Raw genomic sequence first — 26552 nt, forward strand, 5'->3', positions numbered from 1 at the left:
GTCATTGTAAATAAGAATAAGAATGGGTTCTTAACTGACTTGCCTAGTTAAATAAAGGTTACACACAATCATTTTGCTAACCAGCTAGGTTAATTATCCTAACCTGCTGCGTAAGATATCCTAACCCTCTACGAAAATGTCACTTCGATATTGAAGTGGCGTGAAAAGAGTTTCCCATTACTAGATACAGACGGGATGAAAAAACATACTGGATGGAGGTTTCTGCAGATTACAGACGAATGTGTCCAATAATGGAGAAGAAAAACTCAAGTGTATTTACTGTCTTTGGAAATGCCCACTGCGATTTGCTCCACCAACCGCCTTTTCTTTGAAAGGGACGTAGCTACGTAGACAACAATGGCACGTCATGCGTAAGTACTTGCGCCTTTCACAAGTTTGAAACTGAAGGATGAAATATTTATTTAAAACTGACGCAAGGGCGCTAAATCTAAAACAAACTGTGAATAAAATATGAAAATATATGCAGCTGCAAAATCAGAAGTTTGTGATACACGCACGAAAGGTTCGAATGTACATTTAATTCTAAAAAAAAATATGCTAACGTTAGCAAGACATGATGATGGGTAGCTAGTTTGCTTGAGAGCCAGCTAGCTACGCAGTTATTTGCAATGGGAAATACCTGACAAGCTAGCTAGTAGCTAGCATGATGGTTGGTAGCTAGCTACAAGCATCAGCTGATCTGATTATAGTGTTATGTTAGAACGTTTAGTTGATGTAATTAAAATATGATTTCATTTGAACTGGTTGCTGTGCTTAACATTGTATTATTTTTTGGGCGTTTTTCTGTCGCCGACTACTATAGCTAACTATATTTAGCCAGCTGGCTAACTAACGACGTTGAGTGACTAAGTTAGCTGTGCTAACAGGGCAAGTTAAACTAGGCCGGAGCATCCTCGGCACCTCTTTGTCAGGGTACCCATGGTAAGCTCTGTTTTTCTTACAGAATGGCGCCTCGCGTACAGCTTGAGAAAGCAGCCTGGCGCTGGGTCGAGTCGGTGAGACCGGAGGACATACACCGGGAACATATTGAGATAGCTTACCGAATCTGTGTACCGCCGTGCAAGAGGGGAGCATGCAGGTAAATGGGCACACATAGTTAACAATTTCGAATTTCTTCAATTCCCATACTTAAAACGTGTCGTTTATGTCATATTCACTGCTATAATGTTGCCAGATCGCTAAGAGTGAGTTGTGTTGCATAACTATCTTATTTTGTCTGCAATTTGATTATCATGTAGCTAGCTAGTCACTCAGCTGAATGACATGTGCAGTCACAATATGAGATTTCAGCAATGGAAAGATGGGTGAAACACTTCATGACTCATTTCCTTTCCTCTAGTATTTTGATATTCACATTACAGAATGGCATCGGCTTCCTAATGCTTGATGTTATTCTCAAGTTTCAATGCCTGAAACAACTGTCTCTATTTGCTTAAAAAAATGTGTGAAAGAGATGGTTGTTAGGATATTGACATCTCTCCCCCTGACTTTGCTTATAAAGGAGGAATTGTAAAGGGAACCCAAATTGTCTTGTTGGTATTGGGGAACATGCCTGGTTGGGAGAGATCAACGAAAACAACTTCCACAACATTGATGATCCAAATTCAGAGCGCCGGGACAAGGTAGGCCTACATCCACAACATTAATCTTGAACACAGATTTACACCTGCAAGGACTTGCTCCTGCCTGTTTTTAAATACTCATGACTTGGGTCTACTTCAAGTTAAATTGTCTGCCTTTAATCTGCAATGATTTGAAAACCCTGGATGAACTTGTCCATCTCTCTCACTCCCACTCCCCCCCCACCTTTCTCTATCCCTTCTAATTCTCGTCCTCCCCCTCTCTCAGAACACGTTTGTGGGTCTGACGAACCTGGGCGCCACGTGTTATGTCAACACCTTCCTGCAGGTGTGGTTCCACAACCTGGAGCTGCGCAGGACCCTGTACCTGTGTCAGAATGCCCGGGCAGAGGAGCACAACATGGACTCAGGTGTGCTAGCCCTTGGAGATGAGCCCAGATTGTAGGGATGTAATAATTTACCGATACGTATAGGTCCACGGTTCATATGTTTAAAATATAAGTGCATCGGCCCTTGGGAGCCCAAGCGGATTACTTCCTCTCAACCTTTAAAAAACCCAAATCTTTTGTGACAACTACATCCTGTCCTTCAGTGTCTAACTAAGCATGTAATTGGCGGCAGGTAGCCTCCAGGTTAGATTGTTGGCCCAGTAACTAAAAGGTTGCTGGTTCAAATACTGGAGTCGACAAGGTAAACTGTCACTGTGCCCTTGAGCAAGGCACGTGGAGTTGGCACATGTAACAAAAAAAAACACATTAGCATTACACACTTGTGTGTCACAGGATAAATATAAGCACCCCCCCCCAAATAATGACTATTGGGTTGACAGTCATTGATTTAATATTGCATACCAAACAACCCCAGGCAATATCAGTAGCCTAGTGAAACTGCGGTGTGCGCAGCTTCTCGCGCTGACCAACGAGAAGTAGGTCAATTCCTGATCTGGCACATCTACGTGTGCCATTTTGTCAAATGGGCTGAAAATTGTGTTTTACCTGAATAAAAGTAGCCTAAGCTACTGCCGGAGACACATCTCATCTGGTTATACATGCTGATCGGTTGTTCAGGTTCACCAGCAGCAATGGTTTTGGTAGATTTGGTAGTTTTACTTGAAACAAATATATATATATATATATATATATATACACACACACACACACTACCGTTCAAAAGTTTGGGGTCACTTAGGAATGTCCTTGTTTTTGAAAGAAAAGCATTTTTTTGGGTCAATTTTTAAATAACATAAAATTGATCAGAAATACAGTGTAGACATTGTGAATGTTGTAAATGACTATTGTGGCTGGAAACGGCTTTTTTATTTTGTGCTTTAAAAAAATAGAATATCTACATATTATTATCAGCAACCATCACTCCTGTGTTCCAATTGTGTTAGCTACGCATACTGGCTCTAACCAGAATAGAAAGAGGAGTGAGGTGTTCAGATCACAAAGAAGAACATTGCTGGAGGAGTGCTTAAGGCTATCTGTCAAGCATGGTGGAGGCAATGTGATGATCTGGGGGTGCTTTGGTGGTGGTAATGTGGGAGATTTGTACAGGGTAAAGGGGATCTTGAAGAAGGAAGGCTATCACTCCCATTTTGCAATGCCATACCATACACTGTGGATGGTGCTTAATTGGAGCCAATTTCCCCGTACAACAGGACAATGACCCAAAGCACACCTCCAAACTATGCAATAACTATTTAGGGAAGAAGCAATCAGCTAGTATTCTGTCTAAAATGGAGTGGCCTGCACAGTCACCGGATCTCAACCCTATTGAGCTGTTGTGGGAGCAGCTTGACTGTATGGTACGTAAGAAGTGCCCATCAAGCCAATCCAACTTGTGGGATATTTCTAAGTGACCCCAACTTCTGAATGTGTGTGTGTGTTATATCAAATATGAGAGAGTAATTTGATATACAGGGTGAAGTTGATCATTTCTTATTTTCATTGGCTATGTCATAGCAATTGTTTTACAGGTAGATATTGATACATTACTAGCTCTAACACAAAAATGACAAGGGGGGGGGGACAAAAAGCAAACATTGCCCCCCAACTGATAGTGGGGTGACTGAACTTCTAGGGACGGCAGGTAGCTTAGTGGTTAGAGAATTGGGCCAGTAATCGAAAGGTTTCCCAGTTTCCCTTATGGCTCAGCCAAGGTGCCTACATCCACCATATACATAATTTACACACACACACCGAAGTCAGCTCAAACAGATGCTGCTCAGAAAGGCCCAGCTCATCAGCAGCAGATTTTAATTTCGAATGGAAAATGAATGTGTTTATGCAACAAATGTTAGTGCATCGAATCAAATCACATCAATTTGTTCCTCTAATCAAACTGGATCGCACAGAATAGTTTCAAACTAAAATGTATTGTTCCTGTATTGTATCGGCGCCCATGTATCTAATGAATCATCTTGAAAAGTTCAACCCAAATTGAAGTCCTCACACCATTTTCCCTTTCTCAGACTATGAGCCTCGCAGCATATGTGAACACCTGCAGTACCTGTTTGCACTGCTTCAGAACAGCAACAGAAGGTACATTGACCCCTCGGGGCTGGTCAAGGCGCTAGGGCTGGACACAGGACAACAGCAGGTAGTCATCTTTTTACATGCTCAGGAAAGTCTGAAGAGTTAACAATGTTTTGGAGAAGCTTAGTTATTTTTATAGTGGGTACAGGAAGAAAAATAAGAATACAATTCAAATGTAATAAACTACAGTATTTTAATTATACTCATTGTCATCTCTATTTCTCTCTCTTGCCTTTCTTTCACATTCAGGATGCTCAAGAGTTCTCCAAACTCTTCCTTTCGCTATTGGAGGACACATTATCCAAACAGAAGAACCCAAACCTGCAGAATGTCATTCAGCTGCAATTCTGTGGACAGATGTCTTACGTCACTGTGTAAGCCAGCACTACATTCACCCATCAACTTTAATCAGACTTAAGTAACATTGGGCTCCCGAGTGATACAGCGTTCTAAGGCACTGCGTCTCAGTGCTAGAGGCTTCACTACAGACAACCTGGTTAGAATCCAGGCCTTATCACAAACGGCCGTGATTGGAAGTCCCATAGGGCTGCGCTCAATTGGCCCAGTGTTGTCCGGGTTTGGCCAGTGTAGGCCGTCTTTGTAAATAAGAATTTGTTCTTAACTGACTTGCCTAGTTAAATAAAAAATAAATAAAAACAGTTCTCTAACAACCCAGTGGTAGTTTTATTTGTTAGAATTTGGAATATTCAGGTTGCCATGAGAGATGTCCTTTTTTGCTTTACGGGTTGGTTTTATAAAGTCGAGCGTTTAACTATTTTGTGCTTTGACATCAGTGGTGGTGCCAGTCAGAAATGCAACAGGATTTTTAGTATTTTATTAACATCATAAAGACAGATGAAACTGGACTGTTCATGTCAGATTGGACACTAGGGACTTTTACTAGAGGCTTTGTGGCTGCAAAGGTTATGCTTTTATCCGGGCCATGCTTTTGCCATTTTTTCCATTTACGTTTCTTCAACTAGTACCTAGGTTTTAGTCACCTTAACTCAACCCAGACTTCTACACAACACCTTTTCAAACTTCCTTAGAAACAGCAATAACAGATGCAGACTTTGAGTGTCTTAGTCTGTGGGTTTATGACAGGTGTAACCAGTGTGGCCGCGCTTCTCCACTGCCGTCCCGATACTATGAACTGGAGCTCAACATCCAGGGCCACAAGAACCTTACAGAATGTGTCACAGAGTTTCTCAAGGTAACCTTGCATTCTGACATCACATTAGTCATGAAGATGATGATGCATCATGTTGTTCTTTAAGGCGATTATGCATTATGACAGCATATAGTTCATTAGTTTAACTAATGCATTTTGACGACCCATTGGTTCCCCAAGGTATTAATGCATTATGACATTGGTTCCCCAAGGTATAAATGCAGTATGACATCGGTTCCCCAAGGTATTAATGCAGTATGACATCGGTTCCCCAAGGTATTAATGCAGTATGACATCGGTTCCCCAAGGTATTAATGCAGTATGACATTGGTTCCCCAAGGTATTAATGCAGTATGACATCGGTTCCCCAAGGTATTAATGCAGTATGACATCAGGGTTATTTCCCCATGGTAATTAATTGATGTAACAGACTGATTGAGTTTTAAAATAACATGTGTGAGTAGTTGGGCTGAACAGAATAGAGTAATAAAAAAAAATGTTTGACCTCCTAGTGTTGACCCTGTGATCGCTCCCTGCAGGAGGAGAAGCTGGACGGTGACAACCGCTACTTCTGTGAGAGCTGCGAGAGCAAACAGAACGCCACTCGACGCATCAAACTGCACAGCCTCCCACACGTACTAAACCTGCAGCTCATGCGTTTTGTCTTCGACAGGTCAGTTTGATTAATTCATTCATTCTGTCGTTTTGTAGAAGGGTCTCTAGTCTACAATCCCTCAGCCCACAACTCAAAACGTACATACCTTCACTAGTAGTGGCCATATGCAGTATCACTAAGGGTCAATGCAAAAACTCTACCTTGGTACTGTTGCTGAATGTTGTCTGTCTTCTGATTCCCAGACAAACGGGTCACAAGAAGAAGCTCAACACCTTCATCAGTTTTCCAGAGCAGCTGGACATGGGCCCGTTTCTGGAGGGAAAAGGTATCGCCAGCCTTGCAATGGCTCAACATACTGTCCTCATTCTATAAATGTGGCAGAATATTTAATGATGAAGATACATGACTGAAGTTCTGTGACTATGGTATGATAAAAGCTGACCCTTTACTATGCATTATGACATACAGACACACATAATCCATGCTGTTTGTTTTGGGTCTCTTTGGGTGGCGTCCCCAGAAGATGAGAAGTGTGTGTACGAGCTAAGTGCGGTCCTGATCCACCGCGGGGTCAGCGCTTACTCGGGTCACTACATTGCACACGTGCGAGACGCCCGCACCAGCGACTGGTACAAGTTCAACGACGAGGAGATTGAGAAGATGGAGGGCAAGAAGCTACAACTGGGCATCGAGGAGGACATCGGTGAGCCCCCCTGCTCCTTTCTGCTTTAGTCCACTTGTGCCCCCTTAACCTCTTCTCCCCTTCACTTCCCTGAATTGTAGCTGTATTGTTTTGTAATACAGCTTGGTTAAAAACGGACTGTTTGGTGGTAAAATTCCCACACCCACTCCCTTAATAAATCAATGTTTATTTAAAGTGCATCTAAAATCGTAACACTTTACAGTAAAACAACAAATGTCGGAGATAAAATAAAAACCATACAGGAAGAATAAAGGAACTCCACTCTTCAACATGGCTTCTCTTATACCTGTTCTCTGCTGCTGTTCTGCTCTTTCTCCAGCCGAGACGGTGAAGTCCCAGACCCGTAAGCCCAAGTGCAGTAAAGGATACCACTGCTCCAGGAACGCCTACATGCTGGTGTACAAGTGCCATAGAGAGGAGGACACTGACCCCATGGAGACCAACGTTGACGTGCCAGGTGAGGATCTAACTACTGGACTGCACCTGGTGATGACTGTAGTTCAATACATTATGTACAAGGTAAGAACTGAGCTAGCTGGATAGCTCCAGTGTGTACATCCCTTTGACATACTTTATTAAAATAATCAACCAAAGTTACCACCCCAGGGAAAAATAGGTAAGAAGAAATGTGTAGGCGGTTAAAGCTATTCCCCAGTAAGACTTGTATAGTTGTATATTCCCTGCAACTAAAGTCAGCTAGATATGCGTGGTACACTACCTGTTGCTGCAGAGGTGACGTGGTTAGAATGTTGTTTGTATGACCTTTGAACCCAGCAACGGTAGCTGTGATATCAGTGGGAGCCCTCTATCTGTGCCAGGCTTTCTACAGAGGCTGGTGGACCGAGACAACAGGAAGTTTGAGGAGTGGTGCCTGGAGATGGCCGACATGCGCAAGCAGAGCGTCGACAAGGGCAAGGCCAAGCACGAAGAGGTGAAGGAACTCTACGAGCTTTTACCTGCGGAAGACGGTCGGTAAAAACATCCCCTTAGCCCAGCTATCACAATATTGCAATATGAAAGTAGTTCTTTGTTCATGATGTTGTATAATGCATTATAACTAGGGCTGTTAAACGATTAAAATAATTAATCGAGTTGATGGCATTAGTTATTGCAATTTTTTAATGTGCTCAAATTTGGCCCTAAAATATTTTTCCATTTAATTAGCAGTGCATTGAGTTACAGGCATACTATGTTTTGATTTGTAAGGGATGGAAACACAAAATTATCTACATCCGAATGTTTTAATAGCATTTTCCCCTTAAACACAAGTCACTGTAACGTACAGCTATTTATGCTCCATATGTTTAAGTAGGCCTACTCTCATCAATGTTCTTGAAGTTTAACACTTATGCACAACACAAAGCTAAGTACTGTTACTGCTGCAGGCATTCTAAATGAGTGACTACAGGAAAAACCTGGCTCTATGGATACAAAGAGCTTTTACATTTGTCCAACAATCTTATGAAAACACTGTAACCATCTGTACTGTTCAGGGCCCTGTTTCCCAAAAGCATCTTAAGGCAAATAAGTTCATTGTTAGAACCTTCATAGGAGCCTTGTTAAATCTCCCAGCTGTTTCCCTAAACGCTCGTTATTAACGTTGCACTTGAAAACGCTCGTAATTTAACGCCTGCCTCAGATCACTCGAAGAACAGCTAAGTGCGTCGTTAGATGCTTTTTGCCCTCCCGCGTCACTTTATACACAGAAAATATACTACAAACATAGAATCCTGTGGTTTAACTGTCTCTGACTGCCGATAACTTCAGAACATAGTTGACTACAAATACAAAGTTGCCAATGTCTACAATTGATAGAAACATGCAACATATAAAAATATGTGTCAAATGAAAACCGAGATGACGGCATTAAAATATAAATAGTAGACTATAGGCCTATTTCATTCATATTAAAATAAATATAATGTTCAATCTATCGAGTTATAGTTTGCTACTTGTAGGCAAGTCAACATCGACACATGCTCCAACAACGCACTTAGCGACTGTTCTCTATGCATGGTGTTTTGGGGAACGCATATTAGATCTTCGGCAATTGTAGGAAAGATGCGTCATTAAAACACTCCTAAGCCTAAGTTGCATCACTATCGGGGAAACTGGGCCCAGATAACTTTAAGTAGCCTATTCCTTCTCAGTTCTTCCTGTGCCATCCAATTTTGTGATCAAGTTATCAGGTTGCTAGCTAGAGGCACACGGTCTTCAGTGACATAAAGGCACAAGTATTGGCTGTAGTTGTGCGCTTTAAAAGGGTCAGTGTGGAAACGCGCTTCAAAGGTCCGTCCGGTAAAGAAATGGAGTTGCGATTAATGGCGTCAGAAATAATTTGTGGAGATAATTTTTACAGCCCTAATTATACCACATCCCTGGTATGCTATGCAGGTGCATTAACAGTAGCTATGCTTACTTTGTAAAGAAACAAAGTCACACAAGAATATAGCTCAGGTATTTACAGTAAATGTTGTACGAGTGCAATATACTGTGTGTTGCCCATTTTCTTTATCCAGAGTTATTTTGCCCAGCACTGAAGTTCAACTAAGATGTCCATCTTACAAGGTTGAGGTCCGGGTCGAGTGTTTCATGTTTGTGTGTTTGTTTCAGGCCAGCAGTATGAGTTTGTGCCTCTGGAGTGGTTGAAGAAATGGCTGGACGACTCGACGGTCACTAAAGAAATCGACAACGGCAACTTCCTCTGTTCTCATGGTAAACTTCACCCAGACAAGGTGGGGGAGGCCAAGAGGATCTCTGTTAAGGCAGCAGAGCTTCTCTTTGACAGATACGGCGGAGGACCCAGACTAGATGGTAAGAGACATTGCTGATATGCATGGATAGTCTCAGCTCCTCTCTGTGACCTCTGACCTTGTGTGTGTGTGTGTGACCCTGTGTCCAGGGTCAACTCTCTGTGAGGAATGTGTGGGCCAGAGATGCAGGGTGCTGCGGCTAAAGAACCAGCTGGCCGAGGACTACAAAGAAGTCACCAACCTTGTCAAGGGCCCGCCCAAAAGGTAACCACTCACTCACATTAATGGCTACGTTTTGTGTTCGTAAAACAGTCCTCGCAGTGCAGAATGTTAGACAAAATAACAGTATATTTTATTGATCCAGACATGTTTTTAGTACTGCAGCTAGCGTTTGCAGTTTGCATGTTCTAATATCTCACCCCTATCTGACAGTGATGAGGGGTACTGGGTGGGCAAGACGTCTCTTCGGAGCTGGAGACAGCTGGCCTTGGAGCAGCTGGATGAGGACGAGGAGGAGACCAAACACATCGACGGCAAAACCAACGGAGAGGGACCAGAGATCACTGCTACTAAAGGTACACAAACCAGCAGAGGTCACAGAGTACAACTTGAAAAACTACTTGTCACAATGACATGTAGAGTAGGTAACTACAATATTATTAGAATCATGTCAGAAATAACATATTCACCTCTTTTGTGCGGAGATCATGATTGGTTATTGCTGTCTGGTTCTTTATCAGTGTGGCCCAGTATTGTTTGACTATTGCTGTCTGATTCCAGAGTACGGCCCAGAGAACCAGGATGAAGACGAGGAGGAGATGAAGACCTTCAACGAGGACATCCTCTGTCGGCATGGTGGCCTGAGTATCCTGGAGAGCGAGAGGCGGCTGATGACGGAGGAGGTGTGGTCCAAACTGAGGGTGTATTTCCCCAGAGCCCCCCAGTTCACCCAGCTACAGGAGCCCTGTCAGCAGTGCCTGGTAAGAAGGGATGGACCGAGGTGGTGGGAGGGATAGAGATACTGTTGTCTCTCTCTCCCTACTCCTCTCTAGCCTTGTAAATGGAAAAACCAAATTGATCTGATCACATTCCTTTTAGCTGTGTGATATCCCTGTGGGTTTTCCTGTAGAGGCTGGAGCGTGAGGGGAAGGAGAATGAGGCTCTGAACAGGATGATGGCGTCAGAACAGAAGTGCTCCCTCCTCAACCTGTTCCAGGAGAAGAACAGACCCACACTCACCAAGTGGCCGCAGGTAATAACTGTTAGTGCACAGGTAATAACAATATCGACTGTAATTTTTGGTGAGTGGATATTTACAAGCGAATATGAATGAGACATTGTGCAAATTAACAAAGTTTTGACGTATGCTTGTCTGAAGGAAGAACAGTCCTGTCTCTGGAGCAGCATGTGTACACGCTGTGTCTGTGGAGTCGCTAGGGTAACTGGTCTGCCTGCTCTGCTCAGAGAATGCCTGGGGGGAGCAGATGGGCCGAGAATGGAGAGGAGAAAAAACGCAAGGAAATCAAGATGATTTGGCAGCGGTACAGATTTCTCAAACACAGCAGAAAGCTAACGCTGTGATGTCCGTCTCATTCATTCAGCCACTTACAGTGGCAAGAAAAAGTATGTGAACCCTTTGGAAATACCTGGATTTCTGCATAAACTGGTCATACAATTTGATCTGATCTTCATCTAGGTCACAACAATAGACAAACACAGTCTGCTTAAACTAACAACACACAAACAACTATACGTGTTCATGTCTTTATTGTACACACTGTGGGAAAGTATGTGATCCCTTGGATTTAATAACTGGTTGACCCTCCTTTGGCAGCAATAAACTCAACCAAATGTTTTCTGGAGTTGCGGATCAGACCTCCACAACGGTCAGGAGGAATTTTAGACCATTCCTCTTTACAAAACTGTTTCAGTTCAGCAATATTTTTGGGATGTCTGGTGTGAACTGCTCTCTTGAGGTCATGCCACAGCATCTCAATCGGGTTGAGGTCAGGACTGACTGGGCCACTCCAGAAGGCGTATTTTCTTTTGTTGAAGCCATTCAGTTGATGATTTACTTCTATGATTTGTGTCGTTGTCCTTTGCATCACCCAACTTCTGTTGAGCTTCAATTGGCGGATGGATAGTTTAATCTGTCAACAGAATATTTTGCCAGTAGCACTGTGGAACATCCAGGTGCACTTTTGCAAACTTCAGACGTGCAGCCATGTTTTTTTGGACAGCAGTGGCTTCTTCTGTAGTGTCCTCCCATGAACACCATTCTTGTTTTGTGTTTTACGTATCATAGATTCGTCAACAGGGATGTTATCATGTTCCAGAGATTTCTGTAAGTCTTTAGCTTACATTCTAGGATTCTTAATCTCATTGAGCATTTTGCGCTGTGCTCTTGGTCATCTTTGCAGGACGGCCACTCCCAAGGAGAGTAGCAACATTGCTGAACTTTCTCCATTTATAGACAGTCTTAACGCGGACTGATGAACATCAAGGCTTTTAGAGATACTTTTGTAACCCTTTCCAGCTTTATGCAAGGCAACAATTCTTAATGGTTCACATCAGGCAATGCTTCTTGTGAATAGCAAACTCACATTTTGTGAGTTTTATTTATAGGGCAAAGCAGCTCTAACCAACATCTCAATGATTAGACTCCAGGTTAGCTGACTCCTGACTCCAATTAGCTTTTGGAGAAGTCATTAGGGGTTCACATACTTTTTCTAACCTACTGTGAATGTTTAAATTATGTATTCAATACAAAGACCTGCCAACATCCACGCATTTTGCATACCAACTACGCAATTCTCTGTCCATATACGCAGGTACGAGATCCGAGTTAAAAGTACGCAGAAATGAATAGGGCCTGATATATCATTTTTTTTAAAACATTTTAATAAAAAATAAATCCACTGAGTAAATCTAACATCTCGATTCTCGAGCAGTAACACACAGACATGTACGGAGTTTGTGTCAACGGACCCTGTTTGCCCCCCTGTTTGTTGTGATGCTGAGTTTGCTGACTGTCAGCTGTACGTAAACACATGGACAAATCTCTTTTCGACTCCGTGTGTTGTGGAAAGGTAAACACTAATTGTTTCAAGCTAACGTTAGCGAACATAATATGGACATTCAGTGGGCTCTAAAGTGCCAGCAGTTCACTCGCATTTGCTAGTGAAATAAATTAAATGCAAATACGAACAATAATTGGTCGCATTTGTGCGAGTGTGATATACATTTAATTATGCGTCCCATTAGTTGTATTTTCCAAGTAACATTACGAGGATCACGCAACCTGATATACTGTAACTGCAATTATGATCCACGTCACAAAAAGTATTACAAAAGTATAATCAAAATAAATATAAACATATTGGCATTAAATGGAATCGGGAGTTTAGAAGACTGTGCGATGTAGAATGAATGGGTGTCCGGTATTGGCTATAGAGGCAATGCTTCTAAAATGCCTTTGCCGTAGATTTGAGATGTTATCAATTTCGAAAATCGGAAATGATGTATTCGCTGCAAAGAATACTACAATGGGCACCTTAGGCTGAAACACCGGACTCCAGCGAACTGCGTTCAGATTCCCTTTGCGGTAGCCTACTTAAGCTTTGTGTTGCCAGTTTGCGGTCTGTATCGATGCGATCATTTGTTTTTATGTTTTCAAAGTGGTTTTGCTTTTTGTGTTAATTAGGAACCGTGTCTTTAAAGCGACCAGACTCACAAACAGCGCGCGTACAAGCGTGCAGGGAAAGAGAACCCAATTCGGCGGGTGCTACGAGCGCGAGTTGAATCTCCAATTTGCTGCTCGCATCTGGTACTCTAAAAAGTTGGGACTGGTTTGGCAATAATTTGTGTGTTATTAGTTTAAGCACACTGTTTGTCTATTGTTGTGGCTTAGATGAATATCAGTTAAAATTTGATGACCAATTTATGCAGAAATCCAGGAAATCACAAAGGGTTCACATACTTTTTCTTGCCACTGTAGAAAACTAGCAAGTTTCACACAGAGAAAAATTATGAAACCCATAAGAAATATACTGCTGTGTTTTATAAAAGCAGATTTGAAATGCTTCTTATTGTAATTTCTGCTCGACACAGACAAATGTTGCTTCAGTTGCACTTCACTGGATGAGAATTCACAAACCAACAGCACTCTGATGTGTAGCTACCTTTCTCCGCTACTTCTCAGTGTAGCTGAATGTTGTACTAATGTATTTTCTGTGAAGGGAAACTGTAGTTGCACTCCCCTGATAACTCTGTTGAAGCATAAACACACTGACTTTCAATATAAAACACGACCCCTGTCAATACACAGCTGGACTCACCTGCTCCCACTTTCTCCTGTTGTGCTATTTACAAAGAAATATGTGACTGGCTCATTTGTTCTGGGAAACTGTTTTATAATGTAAAATAATTTGAGCTGTGAAATGAATGCAATCTGCAATTCCTAACATATTGTACAAGTTGACTGCAGGTATTTACTTAAAAAGTAGCTACAATTGGGGCCTCCCGAGTTGTGCAGGGTCTAAGGTACTGCATTGCAGTACCACTAGAGATTCTGGGTTCGAGTCCAGAATCTCGGGAGACCCATGGGGCGGGGAACAATTGGCCCGGCGTCGTCCGGGTTAGGGGAAGGTTTGGCCGGCAGGGATGTCCTTGTCCTATCGCGCACTAGCGACTCCTTTTGCGGGCCGGGCGCAGTGCGTGCTGACACGGTTGCCAGGTGTACAGTGTTTCCTCCAACACATTGGTGCGGCTGGCATCCGGGCTTAAGTGGGCATTTTGTCAAGAAGCAGTGCGGTTGGCTTGTGTTTCGGAGGACGCACGGCTCTTGACCTTTTGACCTTGAGCTGCAGTAATGAGACAAGACTGTAACTACCAATTGGACACCACGAAATTGGGGACAAAAGGGGTTAAAAAAATAAAAAGTAGCTACAATTATTAAAATGTATGGAAAAACTTCAAAATTGGCTGAACTGAATATATTTGTTGATGACATGTTGACATACTGATGAATCCAATCTTTGTTTTAGGAGACGGACATTCTCTACATAGTTCCTCTGTTTTTTGTGGACGAGTGGAGAAAGTTCATCAGGTAAGTCCAGTCCTAATCCTATAGTTTGTTTTTTGAGTGCTTCACCATTCAAACTGCCAAATGAATGACTTCTCTCATCCCCTCCCTCCCTCTCTGTAGGAGGCCCACTAAGACCACCCCAGTGTCTAGCGTGGGGAACAGTTTGCTCCTTTGTCCCCATGGGGGCTTCATGTTCACCCATGACTCCATGTTGATGGGAGACGCCCAACAGTGAGTGACTTCACTGACCTCTGTCTGACCCCTCTCGACCCATGTTGTTTTCATGTTTTATACAGCGCTGCTCTGGTCTTCATCCATCCCTCCTGGTCTCATGTTGTGTTTTATACTGCTCTGGTCTTCATCATCCATCCCTCCTGGTCTCATGTTGTGTGCTGTTCCCTCTGCACAGTATAGCTCTTCTCTGGCCCGGTGAATGGGAGGTGATCAGCAGACACTTCCTGGTTGATCAGCCAATCTCCATCTGCCGGATCAGTCAGGCTACACCCAATGGCTCCAGTGTGGAGTACACCACCCAGCCTGGTGAGATTTAAGTCCTTATGATTTCCCTCAACTGTGTGACTTAATGCTGTTATTATGTTATGATTCTTTGAGAACTGTGCAGAGGAACTGTTTGACTGTGTTTGTGTTCTGTGTCCAGAGCTTTGTAGGGACTGCAGAGAAGGCTTCATCTTCCAGCAACAGAGGGACATGAGAGAGTATGCACAAGCCACAGTCTACGTCCGCAAGGTCATAGACGACAAGAGGGTGAGTGTCTTTCTCTCCCCTTCCCCTCTTTAGGAAATATGTCTGTCACAGAGTGTAATATGCAAATAGTATGAATCTCCAGAGAAGAATACAACTGCCTTCCTATTTAGCTAATGGAGGCAGCTCCTGAGGTGAATGTGAGTGGGTCGGAGGCAGAGGATGAGAGGGAGGAGCCTGTTACTAAGGTGGACGGAGAGCGAGACCCTGACTTTAGCCAGGTAGGACACAAACCCCTCACTTCAGTTTAACTTTTTATTGCTTATAAGTCTCTAAGAATTGAATGTTTGAGTAATGGTTTTGTGAACTATGCCATTTACCAATAATGTAGAAGTTAGAAGTGCTGAGAGGATGATTGACATGGATATTGCCCGATGTTTCCCTTGCTTCCTGGTCACATGATGTCTGTCCAGATAGAGGACGGGGCGAAGCGTCAGAGGCTGAGTGACGGCACCATCGGTGCTGCCGCAAGTCCGGCCCCCATGGCCAGTGGCGGCAAATCAGGTATCAGGAGGAGCACAAGGCACAGGAAGCTCCGGGGAGAGAAAGCACTCATCGTCTCAGCCAATCAGACGCTCAAGGAGCTCAAAATACAAGTGAGGGGTTCACCAGTGTTGCCATCGATGGAGGCTTGAATAACCATAATGCATCATCCTTGCTTTTGCTCAACACTGAATCTAAGGATTTCTGATCCCTAACTCTGGTGTGTGTTAATGGTTCTCCCTCAGATCATGCATGCCTTCTCTGTGGCCCCGTTTGATCAGAACCTGTCGATCGACGGCCGGTGTCTAACGGATGACTCTGCCACCCTCGGTAGCCTAGGAGTCATCCCAGAGAGCGTCATCTGTCTGAAGGTATGTACCGCATTTATATTAGATTTGATTAGAAACTTGAATTTAAAGTAAAATAAAATTGAATGGGGTAAAGACTAGTATCTAATATGAAAGTGAACACGTCATCATGTCATTACCGGAGACAAGCAGTGAATGGTTTGAAGTTGCTTATTTCTGAATATGCGTTTTGTCTTTTTCTTTCAGGCTGATGAACCCATAGCAGATTATGCAGCATTGGATGACGTTTATCAGGGTATGTTTCTTTTCCTCTCGTTTTTCAATTTTTTTCTCTTCTTTCTTTTGTATACCCTGAATCTTTTGTACACTATGAATTGAAAGATTCCATTTGCTAACAATGGTTTCTGTGTTCTTTTTTCAGTCTGTATGCCTGAAGAAGGATTTAAAGGTATGTTCTGATTGCAATCATGTTTGCATGAATGAGTTTTTTAACCCTGATCTGCAGTATGTGCAGCTGTTATCTTTCACATACAACAACTCAATAAAACATACTGTATGGATCCATTCAGGCACTGGGCTTCTCGGTCACTGAAGAAGACATGACAGCCTCTGCCCTCGAGGTGGACTGAAGCTGGACAACAAGAATCAAATGCTTGTAGTGTCCATAAATTGGAAAAAAGTGCTTTAATTTTGATTTCTCTTATGTCGTTTTCTAAAGATTTCGTTTTTGTATTTTAAGCTGTGACTGTTGCAAATCCTTTGGTTATTTCTCTGTTAAAATTGATCTGCTGGCTTTTTAATATTTAAAGACGTTTATGCATTCTCTGGGACTTTGTGGTCACACTCTCTTCGCCTGGGCTGTAAGTAGAAACGGGTCATGAGAATCGAGTGGCATCTTCCAATGTGGAACCCAAACTTCTCTTCTGTCTGCTTCCGTAGACTTCTGAGAGGATCGACCCAATTGAATTTTACAAGATACATTTTTTTTGTTCAAAGGAAAATTGTGGTCTCACTGCAAACTTTCTTCGAACATTTAAAGAATGCATGAGCAACTCTTAAATATTGAACATTGTAACTGTTTGGTGGTTTAACATTTAAGTACCTCAACAAAGTTAACAAAATACTCCCTTGCATTTAGAATAATAAAATATATGTATATTTCTTAAATGAATAAAAAACATTGCACATTTAGATTAGGTTTGTGCTGCAGTCAGAAACCGATGCAGGCCTTGATGTGAACTCTTATTTCATATGGGCAATAAAGTTGTTTTTTTCTCCAACAGATTTTCTCACACACACATTGTTTTGGATCTATTTGTGCACTGTGTGAAGTAAAAAACCAACCATGGGGAGGTTTCCCCAATACAGATTAAGCCTAATCATGTGTCTGGGAAAACTTCTCTCTGACCCGTTCTTTCATACCTCAATGCTTTGACCACTACGTTATTGATAAAGTATCGACTCTCGTTCTCTAACACACATAGTAAACCAAGTCTGGATGTGTAGTGCATCTACAAGAGAGCATGGTGTGTGTTTTTAGATTCAAAGTTTATTGGTCATGTACACCGATTTGCAGATGTTATCGCAGGTGCAGCGAAATGCTTATGTTTCTAGCTCTGACAGGAGTCATATTTAGCAATAAAATAACCAAAAGGTATCAGAACAAGCTGTCAGAATCCGGAAAGTGTGTGTATATGTGTGTGTGTGTATATGAATAGAAAAGGTATGTAGAGCAGTAGTTATAACAGTAGTTATAGGATGACGCATGACTAGAATACAGTGCCTTCAGGAAGTATTCACACTCCTGGACTTTTTCCACATTTTGCTGTTACAGACAGAATTTAAAATGGAATAAATAGATTTGGCACTAACCTACACAATACTACATAATGTCAAAGTGGATTTTAATTTTTTTAATGTTTATAAATAAATCTCCGATTTGGTCCCACTGTACATACCTACATGTATGCTACGGTCACAAGACGCAGGCCTTATTGTCCCTATAATTTCTCTGCAAACGGCAGGGATTTCTCCTATAGAGCTCAATTTTTATGGAATGGTCTGCATATCTCTGAGAGACGCAGACTCGGTCTCGACCTTTAAGTCCTTGCTGAAGACTCATCTTCAGTAGGTCCTATGATTGAGTGTAGTTTGGCCAAGGGGTGCGAAGGTGAACAGCAAGGCACTGGAGCGACTAACTGCCCTTGCGCCCCCTTGGGCTCATGCGGTGGAGGAGAACTTTGTGGGCTATACTCAGGGTAGTAAGTTGGTGGTCTGTTGATATCCCTCTAGGGGTGTGGGGGCTGTGCTTTGGAAAAGTGGGTGGGGTTATATACTGCCTAGTTGGCCCTGTCTGGGGGTATCGCCGGACGGGGCCACAGTGTCCCCTGACTCACCCATGTCTCAGTCTCCAGTATCTATGCTGCAGTTGTCTATGTGCTAGGGAGCTAGGGTCAGTCTGTTATATCTGGTGTAATTCTCCTGTATTATCTGGTGTCCTCTGTGAATTTAAATATGCTCCCTCTAATTATCCTTCCCCTCCTGGAGGACCTGAGCCCCTGGATCATGATTCAGGACTACCTGGCCTGATGACTCCAGGCTGTCCCCAATCCACCTGGTCCTTCTGCTGCTCCAGTTTAAACTGTTCTGCCTGCGGCTAGGAAACCTTGACCTGTTCACTGGACGTGCTACCTTGGCCCGGACCTGCTGTCTCTACCTCTGAATGCTCGGCTATGAAAAGCCAACTGACATTTACTCCTGAGGTACTAACCTGTTGCACCCTCTACAACCACTGATTTATTATTTGACCCTGCTGGTCATATATGAACGTTTAAACATCTTGAAGAACAATCTGACCTTAATGGCGATATAATCTCCGCCTGGCACAGCCAGAAGAGGACTGGCCACTCCTCAGAGCCTGGTTCCTCTCTAGGTTTCTTCCTAGGTTCCTGCCTTTTCTAGAGTTTTTTTCCTAGCCACTGCTTCTCCATTGCTTGCCTTTTGGGAATTTAGGCTGGTTTTCTGTATAGCACTTTTTGACATCCCTTTGAGCCAGTCAGTACAAAGATACAGGTGTCCTTCCTATTGATTACACTTTGGGTGGTGTATCAATAGACCCAGTCAGTACAAATATACAGGTGTCCTTCCTAACTCCGTTTCCGGAGAGAAAAGAAACTGCTCAGGGATTTCACCCTGAAGCCAATAATGATTGAATACAGTTACATAGTTTAATGGCTGTGATGGGAGATACCTGAGGATGGAACACAACATACTAACAAACACAATACTAACATAAATGAGTGAAAAGGAAGCCTGTACAGAATAAAAAAATATTCCAAAACATGCATCCTGTTTGCAATAAGGCACTATAGTAAAACTGCAAAGAATGTGACAAAGAAAAATAACTTTTTGTCCTGAATACAAAGAGTTATGTTTAGAGAAAATCCCAACACATCACTGAGTACCAATCTCAATATTTTCAAGTGTGGTGGCTGCTGCCAGAGTTTTTTTGGGTGATTAAAAAATAAGAATAAAGCTAACCAAGTTCAGTCTGCTTTTCAACAGACACTGGGAGACAAATTCACCTTTCAGCAGGACAATTACCTAAAACACAAGGCCAAATATACACTGGAGTTGCTTACCAAGACGACATTGAATGTTCCTCAGTGGCTTAGTTGCAGTTTTGACTTTAATCGTATTGAAAATCTATGTATAATCCTGGTCTGCAAAGATCTTAGATTTAACTCCGCCCCCCATAAAATAAAAATGAATGTTCTAAAGTTAATTTCCTGCAATTCTACACATTTTGCCATGGGGCGCAGCGAAAATGTTTGTTTTAAAGCACGCTTTCTGCAGTTCTACATATTATGCCATGGGCCCGAGGTAATTTTTTGCAGTTTCTCAACCAGCTTCACCTGGAATGTTTTTCCAGCAGTGTTGAAGGAGTTCCCACATCACATACCAAGATCATAATCTTGATGTGATTGGCCTGACTGAAACATGGCTTAAGCCTGATGAATTTACTGTGTTAAATGAGGCCTCACCTCCTGGCTACACTAGTGACCATATCCCCCGTGCATCCCGCAAAGGCGGAGGTGTTGCTAACATTTACGATAGCAAATTTCAATTTACAAAAAAAAAACTAGTTTTGTCCCATGGAATAAATGTTGTAGATCTTAATGTTTTTCCTCATAATCCTGGACTATCGGACCACCATTTTATTACGTTTGCAATTGCAACAAATAATCTGCTCAGACCCCAACCAAGGAACATCAAAAGTCGTGCTATAAATTCACAGACAACACAGAGATTCCTTGATGTCCTTCCAGATTCCCTCTGTCTACCTAAGGACGCCAGAGGACAAAAATCAGTTAACCACCTAACTGAGGAACTCAATTTAACCTTGCGCAATACCCTAGATGCAGTTGCACCCCTAAAAACTAAAAACATTTCTCATAAGAAACTAGCTCCCTGGTACACAGAAAATACCCGAGCTCTGAAGCAAGCTTCCAGAAAATTGGATTGGAAATGGCGCCACACCAAACTGGAAGTCTTCCGACTAGCTTGGAAAGACAGTACCGTGCAGTACCGAAGAGCCCTTACTGCTGCTCGATCATCCTATTTTTCTAACTTAATTGAGGAAAATAAGAACAATTCGAAATTCCTTTTTGATACTGTCGATAAGCTAACTAAAAAGCAGCATTCCCCAAGAGAGGATGACCTTCACTTTAGCAGTGATAAATTCATGAACTTCTTTGAGGAAAAGATTGATTATTAGAAAGCAAATTACAGACTCCTCTTTAAATCTGCGTATTCCTTCAAAGCTCAGTTGTCCTGAGTCTGCACAACTCTGCCAGGACCTAGGATCAAGAGAGACGCTCAAGTGTTTTAGTACTATATCTCTTGACACAATGATGAAAATAATCATGGCCTCTAAACCTTCAAGCTGCATACTGGACCCTATTCCAACTAAACTACTGAAAGAGCTGCTTCCTGTGCTTGGCCCTCCTATGTTGAACATAATAAACGGCTCTCTATCCACCGGATGTGTACCAAACTCACTAAAAGTGGCAGTAATAAAGCCTCTCTTGAAAAAGCCAAACCTTGACCCAGAAAATATAAAAAACTATCGGCCTATATCGAATCTTCCATTCCTCTCAAAAATTTTAGAAAAGGCTGTTGCGCAGCAACTCACTGCCTTCCTGAAGACAAACAATGTATACGAAATGCTTCAGTCTGGTTTTAGACCCCATCATAGCACTGAGACGGCACTTGTGAAGGTGGTAAAAGACATTTTAATGGCATCGGACCGAGGCTCTGCATCTGTCCTCGTGCTCTTAGACCTTAGTGCTGCTTTTGATACCATCGATCACCACATTCTTTTGGAGAGATTGGAAACCCAAATTGGTATACACGGACAAGTTCTGGCCTGGTTTAGATCTTATCTGTCGGAAAGATATCAGTTTGTCTCTGTGAATGGTTTGTCCTCTGACAAATCAACTGTAAATTTCGGTGTTCCTCAAGGTTCCGTTTTGGGACCACTATTGTTTTCACTATATATTTTACCTCTTGGGGATGTTATTCGAAAACATAATGTTAACTTTCACTGCTATGCGGATGACACACAGCTGTACATTTCAATGAAACATGGTGAAGCCCCAAAATTGCCCTTGCTAGAAGCATGTGTTTCAGACATAAGGAAGTGGATGGCTGCAAACTTTCTACTTTTAAACTCAACAAAACAGAGATGCTTGTTCTAGGTCCCAAGAAACAAAGAGATCTTCTGTTGAATCTGACAATTAATCTTAATGGTTGTACAGTCATCTCAAATAAAACTGTGAAGGACCTCGGTGTTACTCTGGACCCTGATCTCTCTTTTGAAGAATATATCAAGACCATTTCAAGGACAGCTTTTTTCCATCTACGTAACATTGCAAAAATCAGAAACTTTCTGTCCAAAAATGATGCAGAAAAATTAATCCATTCTTTTGTCACTTCTAGGTTAGACTACTGCAATGCTCTACTTTCCGGCTACCTGGATAAAGCACTAAATAAACTTCAGTTAGTGCTAAATACGGCTGCTAGAATCCTGACTAGAACCAAAAAATGTGATCATATTACTCCAGTGCTAGCCTCTCTACACTGGCTTCCTGTCAAAGCAAGGGCTGATTTCAAGGTTTTACTGCTAACCTACAAAGCATTACATGGGCTTGCTCCTACCTATCTCTCTGATTTGGTCCTGCCGTACATACCTACACGTACGCTACGGTCACAAGACGCAGGCCTCCTAATTGTCCCTAGAATTTCTAAGCAAACAGCTGGAGGCAGGGCTTTCTCCTATAGAGCTCCATTTTTATGGAACGGTCTGCCTACCCATGTCAGAGACGCAAACTCGGTCTCAACCTTTAAGTCTTTACTGAAGACTCATCTCTTCAGTGGGTCATATGATTGAGTGTAGTCTGGCCCAGGAGTGGGAAGGTGAACGGAAAGGCTCTGAAGCAACGAACCGCCCTTGCTGTCTCTGCCTGGCCGGTTTCCCTCTTTCCACTGGGATTCTCTGCCTCTAACCCTATTACAGGGGCTGAGTCACTGGCTTACTGGGGCTCTCTCATGCCGTCCCTGGAAGGGGTGCATCACCTGAGTGGGTTGATTCACTGATGTGGTCATCCTGTCTGGGTTGGCGCCCCCCCTTGGGTTGTGCCATGGCGGAGATCTTTGTGGGCTATACTCAGCCTTGTCTCAGGATGGTAAGTTGGTGGTTGAAGATATCCCTCTAGTGGTGTGGGGGCTGTGCTTTGGCAAAGTGGGTGGGGTTATATCCTTCCTGTTTGGCCCTGTCCGGGGTGACCTCGGATGGGGCCACAGTGTCTCCTGACCCCTCCTGTCTCAGCCTCCAGTATTTATGCTGCAGTAGTTTATGTGTCGGGGAGCTAGGGTCAGTTTGTTTTATCTGGAGTACTTCTCCTGTCCTATTCGGTGTCCTGTGTAAATCTAAGTGTGCGTTCTCTAATTCTCTCCTTCTCTCTTTCTTTCTCTCTCTCTCTCAGAGGACCTGAGCCCTAGGACCATGCCCCAGGACTACCTGACATGATGACTCCTTGCTGTCCCCAGTCCACCTGGCCGTACTGCTGCTCCAGTTTCAACTGTTCTGCCTTATTGTTATTCGACCATGCTGGTCATTTATGAACATTTGAACATCTTGGCCATGTTCTGTTATAATCTCCACCCGGCACAGCCAGAAGGGGACTGGCCACCCCACATATGCTCTCTCTAATTCTCTCTTTCTTTCTCTCTCTCTCGGAGGACCTGAGCCCTAGGACCATGCCCCAGGACCATGCCCCAGGACTACCTGACATGATGACTCCTTGCTGTCCCCAGTCCACCTGACCGTGCTGCTGCTCCAGTTTCAACTGTTCTGCCTTATTATTATTCGACCATGCTGGTAATTTATGAACATTTGAACATCTTGGCCATGTTCTGTTATAATCTCCACCCGGCACAGCCAGAAGAGGACTGGCCACCCCACATAGCCTGGTTCCTCTCTAGGTTTCTTCCTAGGTTTTGGCCTTTCTAGGGAGTTTTTCCTAGCCACTGTGCTTCTACACCTGCATTGCTTGCTGTTTGGGGTTTTAGGCTGGGTTTCTGTACAGCACTTTGAGATATCAGCTGATGTACGAAGGGCTATATAAATAAATTCGATTTGATTTGATTTGACATATGCTGAGCACTTGTTGGCTGCTTTTCATCCCGGAGTCGCATCTTCACTGTTGACGTTGAGACTGGTGTTTTGCGGGTACTATTTAATGAAGCTGCCAGTCGAGGACTTATGAGGTGTCTTGTTTCTCAATCTAGACACACTAATGTAGCTGTCCTCTTGCTCAGTTGTGCACCTGGGCCTGCGACTCCTCTTTCTATTCTGGTTAGAGCCAGTATGCACTGTTCTATGAAGTGAGTAGTACACAACATTGAACGAGATCTTCAATTTCTTGGCAATTACTCGCATGGAATAGCCTTCCGTTCTCAGACCAAGAATAGACTGACGAGTTTCAGTAGAAAGGTCCTTGTTTCTGGCCATTTTGAGCCTGTAATCGAACCCACAAATGCTGATGCTCCAGATACAGGGGGCGGCAGGTAGCCTAGTGGTTAGAGTGTTGGACTAGTAACTGAAAGGTTGCAAGATCGAATCCCCGAGCTGACAAGGTAAAAATCTGCCTGAACAAGGCAGTTAACCCAGTGTTCCTAGGCCATCATTGAAAATAAGAATTTGTTCTTAACTGACTTGCCTAGTTAAATAAAGGTAAAAAAATAAATACTCTACTCGTCTAAAGAAGGACAGTTTTATTGCTTCTTTAATCAGAACAACAGTTTTCAGCTATGCTAACATAATTGCAAAAGGGTTTTCTAATGATCAATTAGCCTTTTAAAATTATAAACTTGGATTAGCTAACACTAGGACCCTGTCCTTCAAAGATAATGAATTCAAATCCAAATAACTTCACAGATCTTCATTGTAAAGGGTTTAAACACTGTCCCATGCTTGTTCGGTGAACCATAAACAATTAATGAACATGCACCTGTGGAACAGTCATTAAGACACTAACAGCTTAAGGACGGTAGGCAAAAGAAAGATGCCCAGGGTCCCTGCTCATCTGCGTGAATGTGCTTTAGGCATGCTGCAAGGAAGCATGAGGACTGCAGGTGTGGCCAGGGCAATAAATTGCAATGTCGGTACTGTGAGACGCCTAAGACAGCGCTACAGACATCCTCCTCCCTCATGTGGCACCCTTCCTGCAGGCTCATCCTGACATGACCCTCCAGCATGACAATGCTACCAGCCATACTGCTCATTCTGTGCGTGATTTCCTGCAAGACAGGAATGTCAGTGTTCTGCCATGGCCAGCGAAGAGCCCGGATCTCAATCCCATTGAGCATGTCTGGGACCTGTTGGATAGGAGGGTGAGGGCTAGGGCCATTCCCCCCAGAAATGTCTGGGAACTTGCAGGTGCTTTGGTAGAAGAGTGGGGTAACATCTCACAGCAAGAACTGACAAATCTGGTGCAGTCCATGAGGAGGAGATGCACTGCAGTACTTAATGCAGCTGGTGGCCACACCAGATACTGACTTACTTTTGATTCTGACCCCCCCTTTGTTCAGTGACACATTATTCAATTTCTGTTAGTCACATGTCTGTGGAACTTGTTCAGTTTGTCTCAGTTGTTGAATTTTGTCATGTTTTACAAATACCCTGATGAAGACAGCGTGGCTGTCAACGTTGGTAATTACATTTTTGCATCTGAGCTCCTAGAGTGCGGCTCTCTTTCATTTTCAAGCATGCAAATATTTACACATGTTAAGTTTGCTGAAAATGAATGCAGTTGAAAGTGAAAGGACATTTATTTTTTTGCTGAATGTGTGTGTGTGTGTGATATATATAACATTTTAAAAAAAATGTAACTAGGCAAGTCAGTTAAGAACTAATTCTTATTTACAATGACGGCCTACATCGGTCAAACCCGGACGACGCTGGGCAAATTGTGCGCTGCCCTATGGGACTCCCAATCACGGACGGTTGTGAAACGGCCTGCATCCGAACCAGGGTGTCTGTAGTGCCTTAGACTGCTGTGCATCTCGGGAGATGTGTGTGTCTGCGCGCACATATTTTTGTGTACTTTTTACCCCTTTTTTTCTCCCCAATTGTTAGTTACAGTCTTGTCCCATTGCTGCAACTCCCTTACGGACTCGGGAGAGGCAAAGGTCGAGAACCACACAACCTCCAATACACGACTCCGTCAGTCTCTCGGTCCTAGTTTTGATGCACCTTGTACTGTCTCTGTCTTCTAGATTGGGGTTCCCAAACTTTTTCACTCGGGGGGCTGCAAATCAAGCTTTTTTTAGCAGGGTTATCGTTAAGTTGAAGCATTTGGTTTACTTTAGATTTTAAAACCATAAATGTTGGTGATAACTAGCTAGCTAAGCTACTGTGTTTATACACACACACTAGATAAGACAAAAATGTGTTGTAACGAAGCTTGCAAGTAATTTCCATATTTCCTCCTTTCCCACATCTGTGCAGCTAGACTGATTTGTAATGGAGCTGCCCAATTACAGCAGGCTGCTAATGCAGCAGCTCCGCACCCTGAGAAAGGAGGGTAAGTTCTGCGACTGCTCTATCATTGTGGGGGACACCCCCCATCGCGCCCACAAACTGGTGCTGGCCGCATCCAGTCTGCTATTCAGGTTGAGTAATTAACCATTATTTTCAATAAAGCAGCTTTGTCACCTGTAGTGTCCAATGAAATCGCAATGGCCTTATTTATGAACATTTCATAGCCTACGGAACACACATTGTAATACATATCCTACAGTACACCCACAACAAACCACTCCTCTGTCTCAGGTCTCTGCTGGAGGGCACAGGCAGCATCTGCATCGACACGGACTTAGTGTCTTCCCAGGAGTTTTCCTGTGTGCTGGACATGGTGTACACCGGAAAAATGTCCCCAGGGAAACACAACTTCACCCGCATCATCGCT

At 43.1% G+C, this 26552-nt stretch overlaps 2 protein-coding genes across 7 annotated transcripts in view; one reads left to right on the plus strand and one right to left on the minus strand.

The window, feature by feature from the left end:
* Positions 1–26552, minus strand: part of LOC112255320 (low-density lipoprotein receptor class A domain-containing protein 2-like) — a 46785-nt gene that overhangs the window by 9537 nt on the left and 10696 nt on the right. The window lies entirely within an intron of this gene.
* On the plus strand, positions 306–17302 carry LOC112254874 (ubiquitin carboxyl-terminal hydrolase 48). Of its 6 annotated transcripts, none has more exons than XM_024427803.2 (27): positions 306–371; positions 965–1099; positions 1523–1643; positions 1870–2011; positions 4075–4202; positions 4388–4512; positions 5243–5351; positions 5849–5982; positions 6168–6250; positions 6446–6628; positions 6948–7085; positions 7447–7596; positions 9242–9442; positions 9531–9645; positions 9814–9956; positions 10162–10361; positions 10511–10654; positions 14427–14488; positions 14588–14698; positions 14877–15007; positions 15126–15232; positions 15343–15450; positions 15643–15825; positions 15958–16083; positions 16267–16315; positions 16442–16468; positions 16590–17302. In XM_024427803.2, exons 1-27 carry the CDS (start codon positions 358–360, stop codon positions 16610–16612), a joined length of 3192 nt encoding a protein of 1063 aa, XP_024283571.1. In that variant the 5' UTR covers positions 306–357; the 3' UTR covers positions 16613–17302. The 6 variants fall into 6 exon arrangements, with proteins under 6 accessions (XP_024283571.1, XP_024283572.1, XP_024283576.1 ...); XM_024427804.2 differs by having other exon boundaries at positions 6449–6628; XM_024427808.2 differs by having other exon boundaries at positions 307–371; positions 6449–6628; positions 10511–10633.

The sequence above is a fragment of the Oncorhynchus tshawytscha genome, linkage group LG07 (genome assembly GCF_018296145.1).
Source record: "Oncorhynchus tshawytscha isolate Ot180627B linkage group LG07, Otsh_v2.0, whole genome shotgun sequence".
Lineage (NCBI taxonomy): Eukaryota > Metazoa > Chordata > Actinopteri > Salmoniformes > Salmonidae > Oncorhynchus > Oncorhynchus tshawytscha.